We start from the raw sequence: 26,642 nt of genomic DNA on the forward strand, positions 1-26,642 counted from the left end.
ATTATAAGTCATGCATCCAAAGAAGGACACCCAGTCTCTCACCAAATGCCCCTAAGTTGGTGGGTTTTGCACCATCCCAGTTTAGAAAGGTTCCTTCAATATTTATCCACCATACGAATAGACAAATAAAACCCCCAGCATTTCTGAATGTTACCTACCAAGCTAAAGGCAAGACATGCAAAACATAGTTTAAAATAACTCTGAAAGGATAAACTGACAGATGACTGGAATTTTTAACTCTTGGATAGTTCTGAAGTTACAAAACTTGATTTGTGATGTTCTCTCATGTTAAATGTCCAGAGAGAAAAAATCCTGTCAGTGATCCTTGTATTTACTGTGGATCACCATCTGACAATTCTTGTGGAATCTGATTACAATGGTTTTTCATTTTACTCGCACTGAGCATTTGAGGTTTCCTCACAATTCACCCTGCAACTGAAAATTCAAACCATTACCTGGTGAACAATCTTGCTGAAAGCTTCCTGCAGTTTACCATGAATAGTAGATAACTTCTTGGCATCTCTGTTGGCTTCATGAATAGGAATAAGGACTTTGTAAACCTCATTAACTGCTTCATACATGCCAGCCTACAAAAATAAGGTCCATCAGTTGCTCCATCAATTCAACAGCCAGACTAATCCATACTACCAGCATTTAAATGATAAAACTGCAAAATGAAAAGGTGGCTTAGACACCGCTGTGGTGTAATCAGCATCTTTTCTTAAAACATACCCAGATATGAATGGAATAAAATCCTAAGTTACCCTTGAAATCAAGAGCCTACTGCATTACACACTGCTACTATTAAATAGAATTATTAACATAACCAATCCTGGGATATTTTGGATGGATATAGGCACAAGAGCATAACAAGCTAAATAGGATCCTAACCAAATCTATGGGAATTAAATCTGGAAGCTTAAGTGCACACTACAGCTCATTCTGTTCAGAGCATCTTCAACCTGTGTGACTTCTACATCCACTTGTGCTGCTCCATTAGATGGGCTTTGGGAAGTTTCCTTAGGATCTCTCTCAGGGAGGGAATCCAGCCCATAGCAGACAATGCATTGAGTGGCTTAGCAAGATCACAGCAAGAATTCTAGGTCTTTGCCCTGGAGTTATTGCTGCTTGTACTTAAGCACACTGAATGACACTCCATATTGTGCAGTGGTAAATAATTCACTAACTTTCCTTGGTCTCTGGACACACTACTACCATTCACACTGCTCACACAAGGCTCTCATCCCACTCTTTCTGAAGAGAGGGAAAACGACTACGGCCTTTCTTCTTATCGTGAATTTCCAAATGCGCTGAGAGAAGGGAAAGACACTGGGAAAACACTGAGGCCTCCTGCTCCCAGATCCCATCCTTTGCACAGAGGGCAAACCAGGCTGTCTTAAACAACTAAAACTCCTAATGCTCCATGCATATTAAGCATTTACAATAGAATTAAACACTCAGAGAGAAAACGTTTTCCTTCATAATGCCCAGCAGTGTGAGCTTGTTGAAGAAGAGAGGTAAAGAAATTAAAGTCTTCTACCATGGAGAAAGATGCTGCAGCCTGTTCCAGCAATCCCACCAGACCAGCTTCTGTAAAATACTTCCCAGAACAGATTCCTTCTTCATCTGGTGATACAACATCATCAGAAACTGCTGACTCTTCCAAAACATTGGAAGATATGTTCTGAGGAGATATAATAGATAAAATACTTTTTCTCAATTTAAACAACTATCAATTTTTTGAAAGCCAGCTGATTTTTAGTCAAATCCTAGAATTTTTGTAGATGCAGCTTTCCATTTTTACAGAGAGTATACATAAAATACAGCTTTCTATTTTTATAGAGGAGCATATTATTCATGCAACAAAACTGAGTAAGCGCAGTTCATGCAGGTTGGCACAGGAACACCTGGCACATGGAGATACTTTGTACCTCAGCAGCAGGTGACAAACCCCAGAAATCCATTACAGAGGGTAATTCCCACCTGAAATGTAACACAGCCTACAGGGAGGTATTTTCTGTCTTCCAGCATGCTGAGATACTCAGCCACCAGGGCTGCGGAGTGGACCAGGCACTGGGCGGACTCGGCGTGGTTGCTCCTCTCGGAATGTTTCCCAGCCATGTTCTGCAGCCACGTCAGGCGCAGGTCGGGGGAGTTCTGGTAGCCCTTTGCAATCCTGACGGAAAAGAAAACCTCTGTGATTTCATTTACTTCCCTTTGAGCCAGCAGGGTACCTCAGCACATTTTTTTCACGCAGTATCTAAGTCACTTCTGCTAAAATACCAACCACCCTCAGTGCTTGGCTCTCTAGAAATACATGAGATAAGAAGCTGTGTAGATGGAAAGTTACCCTAAACTGTAGATTTTTGAGCCAGTCAGTGGTGGGGGAGCAACTGGAGCCTGGGTGATGCTGAAGCTCTTGACCAAAGCCCACATTTCACCTGGACACTGGTATTAAGCCAAAGGTGTGGCACAATCAGAGCAGACCTGCCTGCCTGCTTATGATAAAACCTCTGCTGACTTCTGAGAAGCCTTCAGGGCCATTTGTGCAGATAACATCATGAAAGAAGGTGGTTGGGATCTTAATATGGTTCTGGAACTTCTTTTGCATTTGGAAACCATCATTTGTACCACCAAAAAGTCTCCTGTGCAAGCAGGTCCTGTAAGATCCTCAAGATTTCCCTGATGCAAGCAGGGAGAGTTGTCTTTACTCAGGTGGAGGATGAGATTGTCAGGGATTTCTGGGGACTGGAAACTATTTTTATCCAAGATAAGCTACTTAAATACCAACCAAACCAAAACCCATCAACACCACATTTAAACACAGCAGACAGGTCTGTGAGCACTGAGACCCAAAACTGCTCCAAAAACAATTCCTGTAAGAGCTCAAATGTTCAACACCTGAGCCCAAACCCAAACAACAAGTTGCTGTGTTGTTTTCAGGTAAAATATGAATCTTGGTGATCAGTTTAAAACAGGACTAAGTTCAAAGTAAAATAATTGCTAATAAAATAAAAGTAATCAAAGCTCACAGCAACACCAACACTTCACACCGTGAATACAGGAATGCAGTAGGTACTAAGGCTTGTTCAAACAGCACGTGGAGCACTGACATCTACTGTCCCTACAGTGCAAAGTCTACCTGTACATCAGGTCAATCAGCATTTCTGGATCTTCCTGGTGCTCCTTCATTTTAACTGTGTCCGAGAGGATCATATGGAGGTTGAATACTAGATCCTGGACCTGTAAAAAATACACTGTTTTATTAAGTGGTAATGGGAATTGAGCTACACACTGTTCTGTGAGGACCACATTTACTCTGAATCTTTGTGTGTTTGCATTTTGTCAGAATTAATCAAAAGACCTGGGTTTTACGTACTTATATGATTTAAAAAAAAAAAAAACAAAACCAAACCCTTCTTCAGGGAATGCATGCAAATTCCAGTTCTAGATGGAGGCTTAAGCACAGCCTGTTAATAAACTATATGTTAACAGCACTTGGGGTATATGTCTTTTACCTGGTCAGGAAATGTTGTCTCCCTAAGTTCCAGATCTTCTTCAGCGTATGTCAAAATAGTCTTCAGAGAACGTCGCAAAAATTCTTCATTGAAGTTCTGGGATGTCCCCACCAGGGATGAGAGAGACATGGTCACCTGCATTTTCACTCTGGCAAAATTCTGCAACAGAGATATTGTTATTAGTCCAGCAACCTGGAGATACTGCAGCATCAGTGCTCTGGCCATGGTGCTCTCCTCCTGACAGAGGCCTGATACAGAAAACTCCAGTTTTGCAAAAAGGGCTGTTTCAGAGCAGTGATTAAAATAAACCTCTGGTGCTGCCGACCTTCATAATCTGGTGACAGCATTATTTAGATCCAGAGAAAGGGTCTCCAGTAAAAGATTTCGTTTTCTCTCCTGCATGCTCTCCTCTCACACGCTCTGAAGAGGATGATGTTCAACTCCCTCTCCTGTTGCAGCCTTGATTCCAGGCAGTTGCTTTCACTTTGGTCTATCCTAAAAACTGGAGTCATTGTTACCTTGCTGTTATCCATCCCCTCACAGTCCCTGGGCTCAGAACCAAGATGTTCCCCCAGTTCTGCTACTCCCTGTGGGGGTCTGTAACCAAAGCCAGCAGCCCCCAGTCCCCTTATGTGCAATAACCCAGTGAAGTGCAGGATACTCACGTTCCCAATCTCAAAGTTCTGCCTCATCAGGAGGTACAGGGAGGCACTTGCGTGGGACCGGATGGTGCTGATGCTGCTGCTGCAGTGCCTCAGGAGCCTCAGGCACAGGTCTGCACACTGCTCTGTCTCCTCTTCAAACAGCAGCTCAGGGAACTGGGACACAGCACAACAGGAAATCAGAGCTTGGACAGACAGGAACAAGCACTCAGACACAAAGGCCAGCATGATCCTCAGTGAGCACACACTGGAATTAGAGCAAGCCCTATGTCCTCTGTTTTGAGGGGAATGACAATAATTTGAATCACTTCACTTTACAGTAAGGCAAAGCAGACTGGCAGCACTGGAAGACAACCCATTTTACCTCCCCCCCTACTTGCTCCTACCTCTACACCCTCAGACCGATCTACATCACTTCCAGAAACTCAAGCTTAAAATTTTTCAGCTTTTATCAGCATACCCACAAAAACTAGGACCTTGTTTTTATAGGCCCAGTAAAAGAAATCCGTTCTAAGTGAGATTTGTACAGCTTAAATCCCACTTGTGCCTTGTGATTCCTACTGACCAGGTGTCTCTGCCCACTCACCCAGCAGGAACCCAAACCCCACTTGGGGTGTGTGATCTGAACCTTTGTGTGCAGTCATTAAACCCAAAATGCATAAATTTTGATAATGAAAACCAGTTTATCAAACCCCAGACCACGCTTCCTGAAAACCAATACTGCAAAAAATAATAACTGCTTGGTGATGTGACCCCAATGCAAAAGAAGGAACAGTTCCATCCTTCCTCAGTGCTGTCAGGATGTATTACAGCATCCACAGGGAATTCACCTTTGAGACCAAAGCTCTCTGTGTGGCAAAGCAGTGCTGGAGGTAAAGTGCACTTTGGTTGCAGGCCATGCTGTGCAGGAGCACTTTCAGCACTCCACCAAGGATACTCTCTTTGGATTCCGTCACAGAAACAGTCTGAAAAGGGAAACCAAGATTTGCATGAGCAAAAATGAACCTCCTGTGTGTGTTTGTGTGTATGAGAGAGAGAAAATAGCTCTGACAAAAAGCCTTTTGGCACAGAGAAATCACCCATTTAGCCACATTCTGAACCAACCCCCAGGTAATGAACACCTGACCCGTGGATAAAGCTGATGGAATGATGATTTTTTCTAGCTGATGAGGCTCTGACCTTCAGGGACCTTGCTGGACTAGAGGGAGAGCCCATAGCTGGGTTATTCAGGCACAAGGTGCAATCCTTGGGATTGCTGGGTCTCTCTGCAGATCAGAGGTGGATTTGTAAAGTGTGCTCCTGGCTTACTCCCAGCCTGTGCCCAGGTTTCATTTGTACAGAAAGGGGACAAAGCTGCCACGTGTCCTCACTCACCTGTGCAAACAGACCAAGTGGCCTGGAAGCTTTTCTGCACTGTGCAAAGGGAGTACAGATACAGAAGGCTCATCTAGAACCTCATGACTTGAGGCAGATTTAGGGCAGAATAGGGCAGGACTTGGAAAATTTCATAGTTCATTACTGAGTTTTTGAATAACTATTTCCTACACTACAAAAAGGAAACAACTTTCAAAAAGACTAAAGAAAGGTATTGCAATGTAAAACGAGAGTGTTACAGGCTGGGATTAGGAGAGGCATTACCCCTTTCCTGCTGCAGCAGAGCAGCTGAACAGTTCTGACAGCTCTCTGACAGTGAAGAGCAGCAAGCAGGTTTTGTTTAACAAACTGCTGCCTGCCCAGGTATCACAATGTCATTACATCTCTATTTTCTGATCATCCTTACCTGTACAACTATCTCTAGTGTATCCAAAATGATCAGATTGGCTTCCGTTGCAAGATTTCCATCAATAAGTGCCTCGTGTTCTATCTCTGCCCTTGATCTAATCAGAGGAAAGAAAGCAATAAAAATTACTTTCTGATCAAGAAGTAGACATTAAATATTTTCCAGTCAAAAATGTTTTCTCATGAGCAGGAAATTTCCAGTTATGATTTGTATATTTATTACTGGACAACACTATGAGGATATTTCAATGCACCCACTGAGAGGACAGGAAGAAAGACTCAGTTTTTTACATATACAGACTTACAGAGGCTTTACGTTCATCATGCTTGGAGAGCTCACACTGCTTTCTGACTTTGTCACTCTCCCAGGGACACAACAATGGTTAAAACCCAAGTCCAACTCAAGACTGGTTTAGTAGCATCATTAGGCATGCGAAGCACAACCAGGAACAGAACATATGGCTTTAAGCTATAGGCTATGGACACAAGGTGGTGCTACACGAGCTAGTAAACTGCACTTACACTGGGTGTAGCACAGAGTGCAGACTGCCAGGGTGCAATCTTATCAGTTCAACCTACATTCCATCTAATTCCTGAAGAATAACTTCCTCTCCAAGGAAAAGGACACAGTTTTGCTGTTCCATGCCAGGCACCCACTTTCCTGGAAAGCCTTACGAAGTTCATACACCCACTCACACCTGTGGCTCCAGGAATTCAGCAGCAACACTTCATTCCAGTAGCACCAGCTGCACTGGGCAGAGATCCAGTTGTGTGTTTAAAGAGCCCAGCTCTGGCTTGCCCTGCCACAGGTGCCATCTCAGACAGACTCGTGCCAGACCAAATCCCAGCAGGAGGGTGACCCATGGGAATGACAAAATCCAAGTAAAATACACAACTAAGACAGTGGCAGCTGATTTGGCTCCCTGCCGCACTCTGCTTCCTTCCTCTGGGAGCTGGATCACACACCCAGGATCTCCAGAGCAGGAAGGCTTGGGGCCTGGCCCTACACAGAATAATACCATCTGCATAAAATTACACCACCCGCACAATTCTTGGCAGGAAAAGTCTTGTTTATGAGGTTTCACAGGGCCAGGCTCTACCTATACACACAGGACACACAGATCCACAGGAGGGGAGAGGGAAGGACCCAGGTCACAGCAAGCAAGGGTTAGAAAGCAGGTCTACAGAGTTATCTAAGCAGCTAATTTTGTGGGGTGAGATACCATCCTTTGACCATCAAGGTATTCCACAGCTGTTAAAACACGTAGGTGAGATCCTGCTGGGAAGGAGAGGGCTCAGATCCAGTGTCGGCAGTGAACTGATGAGTTCTGCAGGCCAAATTTTAATCGGGTGTAACTCTGCCCACAGCTCTGGAATTTGTATCTACATCACTTCATCAGAAGGCTGAAACACTCTGGTCATTTGGCTTTCCCAATGTCTCAACAGGACTGGAGCCTTGGACAAAAAGCCACTACTTGACATAACAAGAAATTCCATTTTTGTGGCGCACAAAGCAATTAGAAGCCCTGAAGAATTTCTTTCTACTCTATGAAGAGTCAATGTCTTCAAGGATAAAATTTGGCTCGATCTCCATCTGGGCTCTGAGGACCCCATTCCTCAGTTTCTTCAGAGCTTCACTTGGACTGAGATTGGTTTCCTAGGATTAGGAACAATTCTTTTGCTGGGAGGATGGAGGTTGCAGGTTGCAATTTGAGGGAACAGAAAATGTGCACAGCGAAGTTCAACCACAACTCCTGAGTCCTCCAGATTGAACCACACCAAGAGAAGGAATTTTAAAGGAAACGGGTGTAATAAGCAAAAAGAGCTCATTCCAATCAGTTGCACACACACACACTGAAAACTTCTGCCAAGCATCACAAACAATGCTGTGATGATTGAGTCTGCAGATGTACAAAATGGCAATTTATAAGAACTGCACACCAATGCTACAGTACCTGGCTGGTTTGTGGCTTCTAAAAGCACAGCACATGTGGAAAAACAATCAAAGTGATGGATTAGGACAGGAAAGGAAAGCGAGCTTTGAGAACTCCAGAATGCTCTTATGGAATAAAGGAAATATGACATGAGATATATATGCTATCTGTGAAAACTGTTAATGGTCTTCCCTCTAAACTACAGCTTAGGGCAGGGTTTTAAGACAGTAATGGATTGTATTAGTCTCTTTAAATCTCATTTTAAAGTCTAAGGAAGCAAGGGACAGTGGAAAAGCAAAGAGTTAGTGGGGCAGTGTTGGACTAAAAGCCATTTGCACACTGCCAGCCCTGTCCAACTGAGGGCCCAAACCTCCTCACACAAGGGCCAAGTGGCTGCTGGCAGTGACCTGTGGGGAGAGGGACCCTGTTCTCATAGGCACATGGTTAATGTAGAAGGATAAGGCAGAGTTACTTGTCAAGCTTCTCCGTGTTTTGCCGCCAGTGAGTCATATCCTTTCTCCATCTCAAATTCTCTTGACTTCCAAACGCGCTCCCAGAAGGACTTCTCTCTGCAGGGTAACACCAAAACCACAGCAGTCAGCTAATGCTCATTATTGTTGCACAAGTAGCAACTCCAGATTTGTTCACAAGTGGCAGGTGACAGCAAGCTATGACTCCTTAGAGTCTGAGGCTGTGGCACTTACCCACTCAGCCCACGATGACTGGCTCGTGTGTGGCAGAGCAGGAGAGAATATTACAGTTCTGATTCTTGTCCTAACCCCTGGGCCACCCTTTGAATTTGAGTGCTCAGAAAAATTACTGGTTTTTACAAACAGTAAAAATCAGAAGGTGCTTGTTACCCCAACTACTGGCTATTTCATGTCTCCTTAAGTTGGCAGAAATATCTAGGCATTTTCAGAACCAGTGGAAGATCAGCAGTTTGTTTTCCACTCTGATCCTTGCACAGGACATACCAGAAAGGGGGCTCTGGAAGATGCTACACGGGAGGAAGTTTGGGCAAGAACATCCCATAAATGTGATCTCATGTACACAAAAGCAATCAAGTAACAAATAAATTGCTTGTAACTCAGAAAAATGTAGAGATTTTGCAGACCCAGTGAAGGACGCTGCAAACTGCAAACAGCTTTTCTAGGGGCTTTGCTGTCTGTATCCCACACTACAGATGGGTGCAAGTAACTGTTGGGGGTGGGAGTAGCAGTTTTGGGAAAAGGGGGATGGCACAGAGGACTTCTTTACTCACCTAGTTGTCCTCTGCTTCTTCGAACCATCTCCTGCCTCGCTCCTATGCTTCCCAAAATAGCTTCTTCAAGTTTGGCTCTCATGTCTTTCGACTTCTTAAACGTCAGACTATTCATTCTTTCAAATACTTTCTTGCCCTGCAAGTTTCAAACGAGACCATGAAGGAAGATTCTTTCAATTTGGGATATTTTCTAAGAATTAACAACTCAAACTATCTTTCCTGTCTAAAGATGTGCAGCAAGAAAGGAATACAGGCTTAGATGGTAAGTAGATAAACTACCCAGAGTCCAGCATTGCTATAGAAAACTCTCTTCGCAAAGTGACCAAGAGCTATCCCCTTTCCCAGCAGCAATTCCCAGATGAGTGTCAAGCAGCACAAACTGCTTTAGAAGTGAAACAAGGCACAGACACTCACATGGCTGAGAAGTAAACATGGAAAAAGGCTCGAGGTTGCACAGAGACGTGCCTAGCCTTGGGATTCCAAATACAGGAAATACTTTGGGGAGAGCAGGAAATGCCTTTGTGCAGTCGTGTAAAGGGTGGGAGTGTAAAGGTCCTGGGCAGGCCCCAGAAGGACTTTCAGGAGGTTCAAACAATGCAGCACTACCTTGTATTCAAAGCAGGACACGCAGAGATAGAGCAGATCCAGCAGGCGGTTGAGCTGCAGCACTGACAGGTCTGTGAACCACTTCTGCAGGACACTTTCATCCGCGTTCTTGAGCACCCACAGGAGGCAGATCAGGAGGCTGCGGCTGGACTCCGTTGAGAAGGTGGAGTGCTGCCTGCCACTCTACAGCACACAGGTCAGGACAGTGGATTTCACACCCAAACACCTCAATCATCAACTTATATAAATGAGTTTCTTCCCTCAAGATGCCCTTAATAACCTCCTGCAGGTTAAGAGTTAAGCTGCGAGACTCCATTCATTATCTCAGGCATCTGTCAGTGTCTCACTTTGAGTGCACATAAATCCCACAAAAATAGGATCCTGATACCCAAGTAAAGGGAGGAGAAGGGAGAAATGGAAGGGCCTGCCTGCTACCAGCATCAGGATTTCCTCCCTGTGCAGAGAACAGGGAAAATGGCCCATTTGTGTCTTCAGCCAGGCAGAATTAGATGTGTTAGGAGTTTGTGCTTAGGACTTAGAGCTCATAATGACCATTGCAATTCACAGAGCTTTTATCAGACTGTTTCAGAACAAGACAATCTTTATCAGAAAAGAAAATTCCTCCATTTTCTAAGGTTTGTTGGTTTTTATTCCTGCTTGGCGTTTTCTTATACCCCCTCTGAGACAGACACAGCAGCATGCAAACGTGCTTTGTTCCTCATCTCTCACCCTCTGCCTCCCCGTGTAACACCCACCTGCAAACTGATACATGCCCCTACAGAACCTGCACACGTAAATATTTGCTTGTTGAGACAGATTTGTGGGTCAAGGAATAGGGAGAGATGGATTTGTACCGATGAGGGGAGTAGGAAACTGCTGGGCCGGGTGAGCTGGGGGACGGATGTCCCTGCGATGGCCATGGCCACTGTCTGGCTGATCATGCTGCCACCCTCGCTTTCGTAATCGTCCACGGCGACACAGCTTGGCCTCCCCCGCTGGTTGTGACTCTCTGCAGAGAAAGATGGGCCTTCAGTCAACATCCAGATCCAAAGTTTCTCCCCACAGCCTCCTTCATTGAACTGGAAATGCAAACTGAAAATCATCCCACTCAAGGGGTCCTGCAATAAACAGGACTATTATCTGAGGGCATGAAAGCAAAGAAAACCCTACACAGCCTCGGTATCTAGAACCCTTCTGAAAACACACCTTTTGTCCCTTTCAGCACTTCACTCCAAATCCTTTCCTGCAGCTTGGTTGTGTCAGTAAGCTCAAAGGATGTAGAGGACAACTCCAAATTCCAAACTATTCCAGACTGGACTCCCTGCCCCAACTTGAAATAACCCACCTCTACTGTTCCTCAGGACACTTTGCAAGGCAAAGTTTGAAACAAACTGCTGATAAAACACACACGAAGAGGAAGAAGAGGAACTCTGCTTATCCTTTGGAATTGTTATGAGAATTGGACGGTACGTGGGATGACTTTTTAAGCAGGTCAGAGACATGGAGGGAGGCTTACTATGAGTATACAGTAGCCAGCCAGGCATAAAACAAAATGCACTGCTGGTTTTTCTCTTCATACAAACAGGTGGGCAAATGCAACTTTTGAATGTTAACAATCATTGAAGACACATTTTGCAAGTGCATTTTAGGAAATGGATGTGAAAACATGTCAAAGTGAGAATTCAGAAGCAATCTCGTCGAAAAGTAAAGGAGTTTGTAGTTCAGTTTTAGAACCCAAACACTCAAGCCTTGTGAGCAGATGAACAGATACTCAAAGCAAAGGATGTAAAATACCTGTAAAGTCATAGAGCTGAGGCACTGTTTCCATGATCACTCCAATCAGAGGTAGATACAGCATTGCCACCCGGGCCTTTACCTGCGGGTCAGCGTACCGGGGATCCGAGTCGTGACTGGACAGCAAATTGTGTACCATATTGATGACTTTCTTATGCAATCCAAATAAACTGTTAAAAGAGAGTTGGGTCATGCAGATTAGTTAATATCTTCAAAGCAAACTATATTTTGTAACTAAGGGGCTTCAAAAAGGAAAAAACCCTGTTTTTTATTTTTAACTTCACATGAACTGCCACTACACGTGTTTTTTTATCTCCCCCATATTTTACAGATGTCTGTCTGGCTTTTCACTGTGCCATATAAAATAGACAAAAATATCTTATGGAATGCACACCCAATATAACATGAACACTCTCATATTTTCCATAAAAAACCAAAGCCCCAGCTACTGCTATGCTGAAGCATCGAGTCTACTAAAGACCATCAGGAGAACTTAGGGAATATGGAAAACAGGGAGAGAGACTTGAGAGGAGAGTGGGTTTAGTAAAACCATTTCTTGTGTTTTTTAGTTTCTACTTAACACCATTTAAAGAAAGACAAATCCTCCTAAACCAGAACATAGCTTTAATCAAATGATCAGGAAGTTTCTGCTTCAGCTCCCCAATCCCCCATGCAATTATTGAACCAAAACACTAGGTTACAGCTCCATAATTCTGAACAAAAAGTGGCAAAGGAAAGGAGGGGTAGAAGGAAAAACAGCAAAAAATGGCCTTCTTCCTTATTTAGATGCAAACACTGGCAGGGCCCAAGCACCAGCCCCTTCTGCAGGGGGTATGTGACCCTGCTCTGTGCTTGTGGCTTCAAAACACAAAAACTTCCCTGAATCTCTCAAGGACTCGCTCTGCTCCTTTCAATCCCCTCAGCCACCACACAGAGCAAAACTCTCCCACAGCAAACAGCAAGTTATCTCTATAGCTATTTGCTTCTGTAGGCAAACCAGGCCAAGAAGACACTTTACCCCATGCATGAAGCAGCCAAGGAAGCTCGAACATTAGGCATTAGCAAAACATAAGCTGCAGTGTTCAGACCTGAGGTATTAAAACAAGTGCTGAATTTCAGGCAGTATCCACTTTACCTGAAAAGTAGAGTTGAGTTCTGGTTAAAAAAAGAAGCTTTGACTGGATTATTGTGGGTTTAAAGTGACTTCAAGACACCAGGACAGCTTGGGAGGACATGAGCTATTGGAGCCGCACGTCTTCCCTGTGGCTTTTAATCAAGCCATAATGAGATCCCACAACTGCTTGTTTGTGTAATTCGTGAGACCCTTAACAACTAGGAAGGAAATGCTTATTTAAGTGACTGCTTCCTTCAGATTAACAATAAAGAGAAGTCTTTGTATTATTTTGAGGGAGTGGCATTTAAGCTTTGTTCCTAAAAATTCAAGGGAAACTATCCTGCAGGCCATGGAACTGCAGATAGGGAAAACACATCCAAGCAACTCAGCATAATTCAAACCTAGGGATACATGGATTTCTCTGTCACTTTTCCATAACAGAGCAGGCACCATGGTGGATCGATCCATAGTGGAGAGGAGGAAATCCAGACCACTGATCTTCCTGGCTGATAATGCAACGAGTTATCTTGCCACCCTCCCACCATCCCCTCTGTTATCTCAGCCCTGGCCTGAATTCCTGTTAACACCCACATACACCTGGAAAACTGACTTTGTCATTGAGGGCTGAATTCTGGTTTTCCCACTTCTGGAACATCAGCCAAGATGGGCAATGTGGGCACTGTGAGTCAATACCAAAGCATCACTGCAGTGTTTGCAGAGGCAACCTGCTCAGGGCCCAGCTGCTTGGACTCGTTCTCTGTACGTGTCCCAGTCCACAGATTCCTTCACCCACATGCTCTGTTTGTCCTATTTTTCAGATCAAATATGCTCTGGAGGACTGTACTGTACCCTGTCACTGCACAGCCCCTCACACAGAAGGATCCATCCAACACACACCTTCAGGGACCAGGGTACTGACACCTTTTCTGCCCAACTCAATCCAAAGAGTTCTTATAAAATGAGCTACAACTTAATATATCTTGCTAATAGAGCAAAAAGATCAAAAACTGAACACATTTAATCTAGATCACCTATCAAGACCTAAGGCAGATCTGTAACACAATAAGCCACTAGATGGACATCCCTCTCCACTCCTGCTGCAGGATAATGAACTGGTAGCAATTCTGGGCTTTTTCCAATGGTGGTCAAAACATTTTATGGAAGGCAAGTTTGAATTCTCTGCTGATGATACTGTAGGACTGCTAAAAGTCTCCACAGGCAAGGGAAGAGCAGATCTGAACAGACTTGGTTTACTTTACACGATAGATCTACCAGGGCAAACGGAGAGAGTTGAAGCTTGAGAAGTCAACAGACTTGAAACTACAAATTATTCTGGAAAACAATAAAAAATAAACGTATTACAGGTATATGTCTCCCCCAAAATTCAGGAGCTTTGATCAAAATGCATATGCAGATGGTATCAGGGGCTTTTCCTGGCTAAATAAGGTTTGAGAGAGGAGATGTCTCCCCAGTGGACACCTGCAAGTTCATTTGTGCAACTGGGCAGGAATTACTATCCTGAGCCAGGTATAAGTGCTTGGTAAGTAGATAGAAAACAGACAGGTAGATGAAAACAGAAAGTTTGTGAAGACCAAGGGCAAACATGGTCAGAGAACAGCACCTGATTTCTAAGCAGGATGCTCCATATGGCACAAAAAGGATTTCTGCAGACTGTGTAGGTGGGTAAAGATTTGCTGCTTTTTCCATTTCAGACCAAACAAATGGGACTGCAGTGTGTTATGTATATATACAGGAAAATATTCTAATTTATGGCATCACTTTCTTCTCCAAGAGGAAACAGAATGAATGTTTAACTCCCGAGACCTCTTGGTAAAGGGGCAGAATTAACCATGAATCATCAGCATTTGTCGACTCGGCTGATATTTCTGAGTCCACCTTGAGAAAAATGCCTGTGAGAGAACTTAGGGCTGTGGAAGCAATCAATAATTTCCATTGCAACCCATTTTAAAGAGGCAAGGCAGAATACAGCCCTAAATAACACAGGAACAGACTAGATGTCAGGACTACAGGCTATGGGCTACTTCAGAAAATTATTTGCTGCACAAGCCAGGCAAGTCACCAACAAACTCTGCATGCTTGACTTTATTTGTCTATTTATGTAACCCACAGGGGCCTCATCAATGCATAATTTATGGTTAAAAAGAGCTGGCAGAACCACAGGCGAAATACATTGTAACATTTAAAACCACCAGCAACAGAGGCTTCCTAAATGCTGAAAATTATTTTCTTGTTACAGTTGAGAAAAGCTATTTTCATTTTAGAGATCCAGCAGTGCCCTGGTGGCAGCTGGGGGTTCCAGCAGGAACCTTTTTCCCTTCTCAGCTAGAAAAATGTGACTGAAATCATGTTTACAAAGTCAGGGATAAGGAAGCAAGAAACACAAGAGGCAAGAAGAAAGAAGAAGATTCTTTAAGAACAGTTTTCTTATCATAGCTCACAAATTCAAATAAATTCTGGCTAAGCCAGTACTTCCTTTGAACCCACCATTTGCTTGGAATGACAGAAAAGTCTTTGGAAAAAAAAATGTAAAGATATACCCTTCTGCATCAGGATCTAAAATGACAGCCAGTTCTGTCAGCACGAGCCCGGCCAAGTAATGCTGCTGGCGGAAAGGCACAGACAGTTCAAACATATTTGCAATCTTCTGGTCTTGGACATTTGTGGAAAACCCAGAACTCTGAAAAATTCAAGTTTCAGAAATTGCATCATGAACATAGAGTCAAAACTTATGGAATACACTAGAAGCAGTTTTCAGAATTGAAGACAGTCTCACGTAAACTACCTCTTCCCTTTTTTGTTTGGAGCTAGGCTCATCTATTTCCATTACATCCCAGCTCATTAATCCTTCTATCAATTCAGTTTGTTGTTATTGCTTTCCCCCCAGAGCAGGCCTTAGGAAGTTAAGCCAAGTAACCTTTAAAAGTGGATTAGTTAAACTTTTAACTCAGAGATGCTCTTATTCAGGCTGAAGAAGGCTTTAATTTGATTTAGTTTATGTGATTTTGCAACTAATTAATCCACTTGAATGACACACTAATTCAAATTACTTCTTCTGAGCAGGCCAGTACTAAGCTACAGTGAGCTCAGAAGACCCTCAGAAAAGGGTAACACTGGACAAAGCATTTTCTTTAAAGTCTCATTTATGTTTGTCTAATATAAGAGGGGACCAGGTCCCTAAGGACAGTGTGTGGTCACTACCAGGACAAGGATATGGGCAATCTTTTTTCAAAAATAAAAGCTCAAAAGAAATCAAAACCTATGTGGCAGGAAAGACTAATTTCTAGATAAAAATCTCCAAGAATATGAGCAAGAGGGGCTGAAAATACAGGTGATACAACTGTCTCATATGATTTAAGTCTCAGCACCAAGTCCAGCTTGTATTCCCACAAAGAACCTGGTCCCAGAGTACCTGAGAAGTCGCTGAAGACACAGATGGTGATGGGGATGCAGGTGGTGTGAGCAAGCTGCAGGGTAAATTCAAGGTGACATAGTGCTCATGGCTGCAAATGATGCGAAGGAAGTCCAGCTTCAAAGATGCCAGGTTACTGGGATTTGTTAGGGAATACAGCTTTGAAGACACCTGGAAAGTTTAGCCCATAACACTGCAGTTAGCACCAAACGGGAGTATAAATGAAAGGTGAGCCCCCTGTTCCACTGCTGCTCCCCAAAAACACTTCCAAAGCAAGAAATTAAGAGCTTGGTATCATTAAAGGGTCACATCCACATCACTTCTTTGTGCTACAGATTAAATTTCAATGACATATACCTCAGTTGACTGTATATAACAGTCATATTTACATAAGCAAATGAAGAACTATGTATTTCACATATTGGGGAATTCCAACTACATGATCTTTAGGGTCCCTTCCAACCCAAACTACCTGTGATTCTGTGATACTCACATCCTATTTATTTCAGCAGACACTTGTGAGAAGCAGGACCACAGTGTGATGCATTAACAGGTCAAAGATGCAGGTTGGCTGATAAACTATATAGTACATATACAGTAGGCGACAAGCTCAAATGCTATTACTGTTCTTGCTCTTGACATAAATACTTTAGACTGTAGCAAAAATTACTCTAAGCTTAGTCCCACTGATACCTCGTTATCTCCTCTGTACACAGTGTCAGCACAGATGTTTGTAGTCAAACAAAATTTTGTGGTTCAGGGTGATTTTCCCTGTCACACTGCAAATACAGAGCCCACCTTGTGTGGGAGGAGACCTTGCATCTCCCAAAGGATGGAAGGGGAGCTTGGTGATCAATATGGTCATACAGGGTCACTGTGTCCTTGAGAGACCTGCTGACAAACCACGACACTCTGAGCTCCCACTAATTTTTGATTCAATTACTATGAACGTGGTGAGCAAAGGGAGTAATCCTTCCTGCTGCATGTCCATTCACTCAAGGGAGTGACTCCTAATTCACATTTAAGAGTGTAATCAGAGAGGTATAAACCCTAAATCACCTCTGAGAATGCCTTGCTTGCTCTAAAAAGACCTGAATAGCAAAATTCTGTGTCCATATTTTACCAGCTGTCCAAAGAAAGTTAAGAGTAACAGGTTATACTATGGTTCACACTTAAGTCATAATGTTTATCTGCATTCACCTGTTTGCAGCAGGTCTTGATAAGAGAAAAAACAAATCCTCTGTCCATGATAGACAGCAGGTCATTGAGGAAAAACGCAAGGCTCGTGTTGAGCCGTTCGACCATTTCTGTGTCCTAGAGAGAAGGAGAAAAGTGGGAAAGAAAATGAAGAACACTGTGCGTTTTCAAACCATTCCTGGTGTAGGCACCACCAAACAACACTCAGGAGGGCTGGTGCCTGAGCCCTGAGCTGGGCTCAGTTTAATTGTTTGCCATTACCTTCTGAAAGCGAGAGACTATATCACCAGAAATTGTGCTGACCAAGGCAGTTACATCATCCATGAAACGCTCGGGGAAACGATTCTTCCTCGGCGCATCCAGTTTGTCAGCAAAATACAAATGATGCACCATGCTCTTCACCTACAGGAATATAAATTACAGCAGAGCCAGTTTCTTGCCATTTCTGTTTTAAACTAGGAGCTGTAAGGCATGAGGAGGGGTTTGCAGTTTGCTCACCATTAGCTCGAAGAAGAACCAGGCCTGCTGCAGGGCTGCCTCCCGCACGCTCCCGCTGCACACAACCCACTGTAGGGCCAATTCCTCGTGGAAAAGCTACACAGATTCAAACTCAGAGTTAGCCCGAGCCTCCAGAGCAGCTCACAACACAGTCCACATGAGAAATGTCAGCACGGTCCATGGGCAGTATGGCAAACAATGAGTTAAGCAAACTAAATAACTGGAACATGACAGCAGTGGTGGCACTCCTTAAAGAAATCCCCAGATAACAATGAGGGATGAGGTTATGACATGTGATGTGAGAAACGTTTCACAGAGTCTCGCTCCAGAATTGAATTTCAAGTGCCAAACGAATTTTCCACCCACCCTCAAAAAATAATAATTAAATAAAAAAAAGTTTGGTGCTCAAATTAGTTTAGTTTAAAAAGTCTACCTTTCTGCCTGGTCTGATTTTCGCAGGAAAAAGGAGTAAAAAGTGGACATATAAAGTGATTTGTACAAAGATGTAGATTTACTGTGAGAAAGGACTTGAAAAAGTAAGAAAGAAACATGGGGCTCAATCAGCTTTTTGATTTCTTTTCTTGGGACAACCAACCCACAGACTGGACAGTGGCAGTGGCCACATTCTCATTACACAAAAACTCAAGCATTCTGCCTTTCTGACACTGTTTTAAAAGGATCTCATCTCCTCTAAGGGAGTTCACTTTCAAAGTGACTCCCATTCCCTTTCTGGTCCCTTTGGATTCACACCTGTATAACTGAGCTCAGTGCACACCCCTAACTCTGGCCATCCAGTACATTATCATTTTACACACAAAATGCATCATTTACATGTCTAGACACTGCTGTTCATATTTTTTGAAAGCCAGTAATAAACTGGCTCCAAACACTACGGACATTAAATCAGACAAGCTACTCCTGATCATTTAATTCTTCCCAACTCAACTCCAAATAATCACTACAGCCTGCATATTCAGAGGTGTTAAGCACCAGCAGTTCCTAATGACCTCAGGAAAAAAAATCGGGCTGTAAATAAAAGAATAGATTGCATCATGTTTTCAGAATTACTTGACCTCCCTGCCCCACAATATCAATTGTCTTCACTGAAATCTACCTTTTTAGTTGGTAATCGTCCTGTTAATGTTTGTAAGAAACTTGACGTCTCAGTGTGCGAAGACATACGATTACAACTTCGATCCGTAGCCTACGGAGTGGAGATGAATGAATGATGACAGGACATTAAAGTTTGCCATGGATGGGTTTTGCAGCTCAAGGACAAGGCACAAAAAAAACACTGTTCCAACTGTAGGCTTTTACTGCCTTTACAACTTTTTAAGCATTCTCAAACTCTTATTCATTTACAGGTTGGACTTAAACAAAATGACAATCTGTTTTTCAGATTATTTAAATAACTGCATGTTCTTATGCACAAAGACAATGCTGCAAAGCATGAAACTTTTTCATCATTGTATTTTATCAACATGCATCAGGAAGGTAATACCTGGAATTTCAGCCCATACCTCTCAATCTACCAGAGGCCAAGAGCAGGGGGATTTACCCCACAGCAATGCTGCTGCCGGCACAGGGAAGGAGAAAATTACTGAAGTTGTGTTCCTGATGGAAATGATTTGCCATAAGAGCAAGTGAACTCAGACTAAATATTTTGGGAAGGCTGATAAACTGGAAAGGAGGTACAGTTGAGAGGTACGTTCAAGGCAACCATGCAGTGGAGAGCAGCAGGCAACAGGGGCTAAATCAACTTTTTCTGACTGAAGCTGCCATGAAGTTTTCATACTTTGCAACACAGAACAGATGCAGTTGGCCCTAGCAAGTCACTGGCTCCAGAAGCTCAAATTTACATGTTTTAAGAGAGAATTTGACATGTGATAATCAATTTTGGTTCACAATATTCCACTCAAACAGTCATGAAGGATTAACTGGATGATGAGCACTAAATGCTTGATGAAAATGGCAAGATGGTTCACGACATCAAAAGAAATGGCAAACGGACAAAACTATGAAGCTGTGATTAATGTTCCCACTTAGAAATGTGCTCCACCTGAAGCTGAAACTAGTGTGAGAGAGAAAAGAAAACAAAAGCAGTCACAGCATTTACATTTCACAGACCAGCAACCACTGAAATGAAAGAAGGGGACACGTTCACGCGATTGGAGGTTTTTCATGCAGTGTGGTGGGGTGGTGGGAGAGAAGATGCTAATTTATAAAATCAAACTCAAAAGTTTTCAAATAAATAATTATTAAAAAAAAAAACCAAAACAAAACAAAAGAACACCACCAAAACTGGAATATACACTGAAAGGAAGATATTCTACAGGGAAACATCAGGGAAAACAAAGCCAGAAAAACCTCTACCGAAGACACCACCTGTGTTGACTCTGCACATGGGCTGGGGTTGGATCCCCATGGGGCTGCTTTTGGACCACCAGTGTTTACCCAGGAATTGGAGCGGTCTAAACCCTGGGTATGTAATAGAAAGCAGTTGGGAAAGGAAAGAAATATTACATGTTGCCATACAGTAGTCAAAGTTTAGTCCTTAAAAGCAATCAAAGTGGGTACACAGCAAACACATCAGCAATTAGAACTGTGAGAGCAGCCTGAATTCTCAGGTGCCTGTCAAGACATTTTAGTCCAGAGGATGATTTTATCTCTCACAAACATACACCACATTAATACTGTCAACAGCCCTGGTCCAACCTATCCTATCTGTAATGACTGACATTCAAAACCTATCTTCTTCCTGAAAAATCCCATTTTTCCTTAGATCAGTTTAAACACATTCTCATACAGCCAGCCGAGATTTACAGTGTGACAGAGGAAAACTGATGCTCAGACGTGAAAACCGCAAAGGGTGCTCTCTGATGTTTCCAGCACCTTTAGGGTAGCCCACAGTTTATAAACTCTACAACTCTTACAGAAATGCTGAGAAACTTTGAAGAGGCTGATTGTCAACCCTCACACGGTTTCCTACTCATGGAGTAAAAATCTTGCACTGCTGGCAGAATAACCCCATGGACAGGATTTCACACGGACACTCAGGTATTTCCTCTGGGCACTGCGGCAAAGAGAGGAAAAAGCACATACCTTTTCTGGAACCAACTTGCTTTGCCAAGCAAAATATTTGAAAAATCCTTCTGCTTTTTAAAAGCTCAATCTAGCTTTTACTCCAAATTCTACCCCTGTAATGGATCATGTGGGCAAAATTACCGTGGATCCCTCCTCTCTGCTCTTTTCTGCTCTCAAGGCACTCAGAAAGAAGAGAAGGAAACATTTAAATTTGTGTTGTCACTGAGGCTGCTCCCAAGTCAGAAATACTCAGAGGAATGCAGTGGACATTCTTGGGTCCCAGGAACCAGCTCTGACAGAATTCCTTATGAATTACACACACTGATTTTTTGACAACCCTCACCTGAGCGAGAGCTTTCATCCTAATTTCTGTGCCAACTTAGGGCTTTTTCCGAATACGGGAAGCAAACGTGCAGCCCATTTCATCACAGTGATTACCATCAGCTGCAAAGTCCACCCAGCCTAATCTATTTCTCCCAACAAACTAAAATCCACCTCAAGGTTGAACCCAGTGTGAGAGCTGTAACCTGGGATTCAAACCATTAATCCAGTGAGCCATCCTCTAGGCAGAGCCCAGCAATGCTGTAATTTTGCTTAAGATGTCCAATAAAAAAATACTGAACACATAAGGAGAGTGTTTTAATCTCAATTACTTTTTGGCAGAAATAAATCAAAGCTCTGTGCCCTGCTCAGACCCATAAACATGCTTTATTTTGCTCACAGTGATTTAAAGTCGAAAGGACTTTGCAGAATGCTGAACTAAGCTCATGCTTTGTAAAATCAGGTCTAATTTTAAAAATGCCGTTATCCCCCTCATATTTCTACTCTCAGGATTTCTTATCATGTCACTCTGCTTCTGAGGATAACATTAAACACATACTGTGTTTGCAGAAGCAGAAGTCATTTTGTAAAAATCTGGAAAGGGAAAGAGTCTTTCCTCTTCGGAAAATAAAAGACTACGAGAGCTTCTTATTGCTTGGGAGAGTCACTCAAAAGTTCACAAAGCTGCTGTTAAAGTCTGTTCTGTCCCTTGGGTTCAACCTGCAGCTGGATCTGTGCAGGAACACAGCACACGTCTGTGAAAATCCACTGTCAGAGCAATGAAGCTCCACAATGTTTTCTGTTTTTTCCCAGCACATCTCCAACATTTTAACCATAAAATCTCACCACAGGTCTTTTTAGACACTTAATAAATTTGCTTTAGTACGGAATAAAATTTACATGGCTTCAATTCACAAACGAAGGCAAAACAAGTGACAGACCTAAAACCTTCTCTGCTATGAAAATAAACAGAAATCTATCAAATCCTGTTAAGGGTTTTCAAAATTAAGTAAGAAGCTGATAAGGGACACTTTAAGCACATATACCAAACCCATAAATATCTTACATTAGAATAAAAACTGATACAAGACTGGACTCTGAAGACTTCCCTCAAACAACAAAAAAACACTGTTCGAGTTGTTCTAAAGCAGAAAACCTCCTGTGATAGATGCTAATTTGAAGTGCAGGTTCCTTATTTGGGTATGTGTGCTTAAGGTATTACTTGGAGAAACAACAGGAATTTTTGCACCCTTTTACTCATTTCAACATCTCAAGAAGTGTCTTATTTTTGCTTATTAACAAGCAGAAACAATTATACTCAACCAAAAGTCTGTATAGTCAGACTAAGGTTAATTCTTGATGCTCAGACTACCCTAAAGGAAATTTTCCCCTCAACAGTTACCCACAGAACAGGTTTTTCTTTAAAGCCTGGAGTACATCTCTAGAAGAAAATCTCTCTTCATTTTGTATTGTGACATTATTCACTAAGCCAGCACACGTTAAACTTCTGATAGCCTGGGTAAATTCCATATGCACACCAGTGCCTATGGCATTTCACAAAAGGTCAGGCTTGTTTAATTAGCAAGATACTGAAGTGGTCTTTAAAATATTTCAAGACTTCTAAGTCCAGACTTTGATGTAAGAAATAATAATTTGCCTACCCACAATTCTTCAGCCTCTTATTTGGTCAGAAATGATGTTGTTATTAATTTAAATTTGTTAACCTCTTTGAGAAACTGTTTTTCTTGCTCTTGTAAAACCCAGGACCAGCCAAGCCAAGCCTGCCTGGTCAGACTGATGGCTTTAGTAACAAACTTGCCCACTGATCTTCCAAAGGATCCTAACAGCTCTTTGAAAGGGTTCAGGAATTCCCCTGTGTGGGAAGAGTGAAGGTTCAGAGGTGGGAAGTAGACTCATCATGACAAAGTTATCACAGTTTGAAGATAAAAGAAAAAGAGAACCCCAAAGCAGCTAAGACACTGCTCTCAGGGGAAGGAATTACCAACACTGCTTTGTGCTGGCTCATCTCACCTACTTTGGGCTCAGGTTTGGAATGTGGCAGTCATACATAACCGGAAGCCACCAGGAGAGCCAGGGTCTTCTGCAGGAAATGGATATACTAAAGCCCTTAAGAGCCAGAGTATGACCATGCTGGATGCTCTGAATCCACACTGGAAAGTCACTTTTTGGTGTGGGAGCAGAGTTTGCACACCATAAACTCACACTGAGCTCAGCTGCCCAAACTGTGGCTCTCACCAACCATCCCAAATCTCCTCTGGGCCATGCAGGGACCAGGAATATTCCTGCTGTGTGCAAGATACCTGCTCTGGACATGAGGAGTAGAGAAATCTGAGCAGTCATCAGTGCTGAATGCAGAGGAAGAGAAAGAGATTTGGGTTGGGAGATAAGAGTGGGGTCACAGAGTGCAAGGTTTGGGGAGACAAAACACAGCTGGGCATAGGATTTGGCTGCTGGTCATGCAAAAAGTGAGGCAGTAAACCCATTCCTTGGGGAAACAAGTCCAGAAGGACTTTTGCCCCCAGGCACCACACTTGTGGTAGCAACACTCCAAGATGGGTCCAACAAGTCAGAGAGATCAGCAACTATTTTCAAGGAGTGGAGTTTCAGGAGTGTCATCAACAACTGACACGAAAGGTCTGGGAAGGGACTATCAGGACATTTTTTACAAGAAAAAAAAAATCACAAAACGTTCCCTGTTATTTCTTTGAGGATGAAATAAGAGGTGGTGAAGCTCCCGCAGCTCCCCGGCCGCGCTCACATACCTTGGTGCCGATGATGGAGCGAACCTCATCGTCCGGCGATGTCGGGGTCCCCGAGATGTCGGGGTTGCTGTTGCTGAGGCTCCGGGACCGGTTCAGGTTCAGGCTTGCCGGTCTCACAGCGGATCGAGCCATGGTAGCATAATGCACTGACCCCCCCCAGGCCACCAGGACCTGCACAGGAGCATCCTCTGTTAGTCCATCCATCCATCCCTGATCCCAGGCTGCTTCACACCTGCCTCATGCAGCAAACCCTTTGGATAATCAGCCTGTAAGGAATTCTCTCCTATGCCTTCCCACTGAGGGGAAGGTGCTGAGGTCACTCGGTGCGTTCAGCTGGAGAGGAGGAGACTGAGGGGAGACCTCATTGCAGTTACAGCTTCCTTGGGAGGGGAAGAGGAGGGGCAGGCACTGATCTCTGTTCTGTGAGGACCAGGGACAGGACCCCAGGGAATGGCCTGAAGTTGTGTCAGGAGTGTTTAGGTTGGATCTTAGAAAAAGGTTCTTCCCCCAGAGGGTGGTTGGGCACTGAACAGGCTCCCCAGGGCAGTGGTCACAGCACCAAGGCTGCCAGAGCTCCAGGAGTGTTTGGATGCTCCTCTGGGGAACCTGGTGTGACTCTTGGGCATGGCCCTGTGCAGAGCTGAGGGTTGGACTTGCTGATCCATGTGGGTCCATTACAACTCACATATTCTGTGATTCTGTGATTCTCCCCTGCCCAGTTCTCAAAGGCAGAACAGGATGGGCATAAAAAGCTATTTTATCCACTGATCTCTGAGAAGCAGGAAGCTCCCTGAGGATTTAGGCAGGAGGTGAGGTATGTCTTTAGCTAAAGGGATATTATCCAGAGCTCAGACTTGAAACCCACCAAAGGACTGGGCAGAGTTTTAAGCGCAAAACCTTCCCAACGCCTCTGAGAGGTTCCCCACTCTGCACAACAGTCCTTCCAAGGCCTGGTTTTCTGTGCCTGCCACTCACGCCACCTCTTTCCCATGTAGATATATCCCTCGTTCTCAGCAGGGCTGGAACTAATTTGTTTCCCTCCTATGCTCAGACAAGTATTTCGCACTCCTTTGCCAGTGTTTAAACTTTTGCTGGAACTGGATAAAAGCATAAAGTACTAGTGAAGGAGACTGGGAAACATGACAGGCCAAGAGTGCACCAACTCTGACTCACCTGCTACAGAACAAAACTAAAAAGCAAGTATTTTGCCATAATTCACAGTCTTTCAGCAGTGACACTGTTATTTAAAATCATCAGATAGGTAAATCTCTGACATGACTAACAGTAATTAAACTCATCTTTTAAAGGGCTACACTGGATCACACAGAAAATTAATAACAGGGCTTGGCAGGCAACCAGACATGCAGTTGGAGCTCAGGAGCACCTGCCAGTAAACACTTTCTGCTTTCTTTTAACAAAGTGGGACTTGAAATAAAATGAAAAACAGAGGTACCTGGTGATGGTGAGTTGGGATAGGTATTGGGTAGGCGAAAAACATAATAAATATAGGAAGCAAGAAGGCTGTTCCTGCCATGCTGGTCCTGGTTTCCATCCAAGTTCTTATGAAGTCTGTTTATGATCGATGCCATTGCTTCAAAAGATGCTTGGCCCAGGTTAACTGCAAGTAATAAGTGAGGAGTTTGTTTTAGATTGCAGCAGGACCCATGAGAAAATCCCAAATGTGCCTTTTGTCCACCTTCTAAAGGAGAAATGGTGGAGCTTGTTAGAGTCTAGCAAGCATTTCTCATCCAAAACTGAGCCTGGCGTTTGAACCAGATCTATTAAAGAGCCTGACAGGAGAACAGGTGTTGCAGTGATTTTATTAATGACAAATTTAATATATTTAGGCCGATTTCTGGAATCAGCCCAACTTTGGTTACCAAATGCAATGGTAACAAGATCATGTTTTTGCTTATCCTTTTCTCAGTTAATTATTTCCTCCATTTAAGCCTAAGCCAAAACACAAAACTGGACCAAAAAGAACTATTCCATTCTGGTTTGGAAAAAAAAAATTGTTCTAAAAACGAGCACAGAAATCTGCATGAGAAAATGAGAAATCTCCATTTTTTTCTACATGAAAAAAATCTGTCCTGAAAAGAAGCACAGGAATCTAGTCTAAACAGATTAAGGATGAAGTAGCTGAAGGTTGTAAACCTTATTTTTAAAAAATGACGTCACTAATGTCCTCAATGCTCCACACAAACAAACTAAACCAATACAGAACACTGAAAGAGCAAAAGAGTTTTAAAATATAAAATAAAAGTTCAAACAAAATTCTGCCCCAGAAAGACAAAATTAATAAATAATTGCTGTATTTAAGGAAATATTTTCACAAGTATTTTTTAAGCAGTCTTAGATACTTATATTCCATCATGCCCAAACTCAGGTTTCCTACCACAAAATCAGCAAAACCTGCTATTTTAAATACTAATGATCTAACTCTGACTTTGAGATTTTTTGTACTGCCAGAGCAGTACAAAAACAGGGAGCAAAAGGAGGGATTATTCATGCTGACAGTATCAGATCCACAAGACCTGCAGGAATATGCAGCCTCTGTACCTTCTTATCTTACCTACTTCCAGATTTTCCAAGGTGACTAGTAAGGCTGCAGTTCTTAATTTCTGATTGTCAGGATAGAGACACCTTAACAGGCTCCAGTGC

At 43.1% G+C, this 26,642-nt stretch overlaps 1 protein-coding gene across 1 annotated transcript in view; it reads right to left on the reverse strand.

The window, feature by feature from the left end:
- The window catches only part of DOCK7 (dedicator of cytokinesis 7), a 99,674-nt gene that overhangs the window by 12,306 nt on the left and 60,726 nt on the right, over positions 1-26,642 (reverse strand). The window contains 24 exon segments of the mRNA XM_027694190.1: positions 456-587; positions 1,541-1,684; positions 1,984-2,176; positions 3,143-3,243; positions 3,519-3,677; positions 4,184-4,336; positions 5,011-5,145; positions 5,961-6,057; positions 7,915-7,932; positions 8,366-8,462; positions 9,155-9,290; positions 9,761-9,943; positions 10,615-10,769; positions 11,555-11,724; positions 15,227-15,366; positions 16,099-16,269; positions 17,299-17,412; positions 17,557-17,697; positions 17,794-17,889; positions 18,908-18,997; positions 20,179-20,271; positions 23,982-24,137; positions 24,139-24,152; positions 25,435-25,599. Coding sequence (XP_027549991.1) covers positions 456-587; positions 1,541-1,684; positions 1,984-2,176; positions 3,143-3,243; positions 3,519-3,677; positions 4,184-4,336; positions 5,011-5,145; positions 5,961-6,057; positions 7,915-7,932; positions 8,366-8,462; positions 9,155-9,290; positions 9,761-9,943; positions 10,615-10,769; positions 11,555-11,724; positions 15,227-15,366; positions 16,099-16,269; positions 17,299-17,412; positions 17,557-17,697; positions 17,794-17,889; positions 18,908-18,997; positions 20,179-20,271; positions 23,982-24,137; positions 24,139-24,152; positions 25,435-25,599 — 3,053 coding nt within the window.

The sequence above is a fragment of the Neopelma chrysocephalum genome, unplaced genomic scaffold, assembly GCF_003984885.1.
Source record: "Neopelma chrysocephalum unplaced genomic scaffold, ASM398488v2 Primary Assembly neopelma1_97, whole genome shotgun sequence".
Classification (NCBI taxonomy): domain Eukaryota; kingdom Metazoa; phylum Chordata; class Aves; order Passeriformes; family Pipridae; genus Neopelma; species Neopelma chrysocephalum.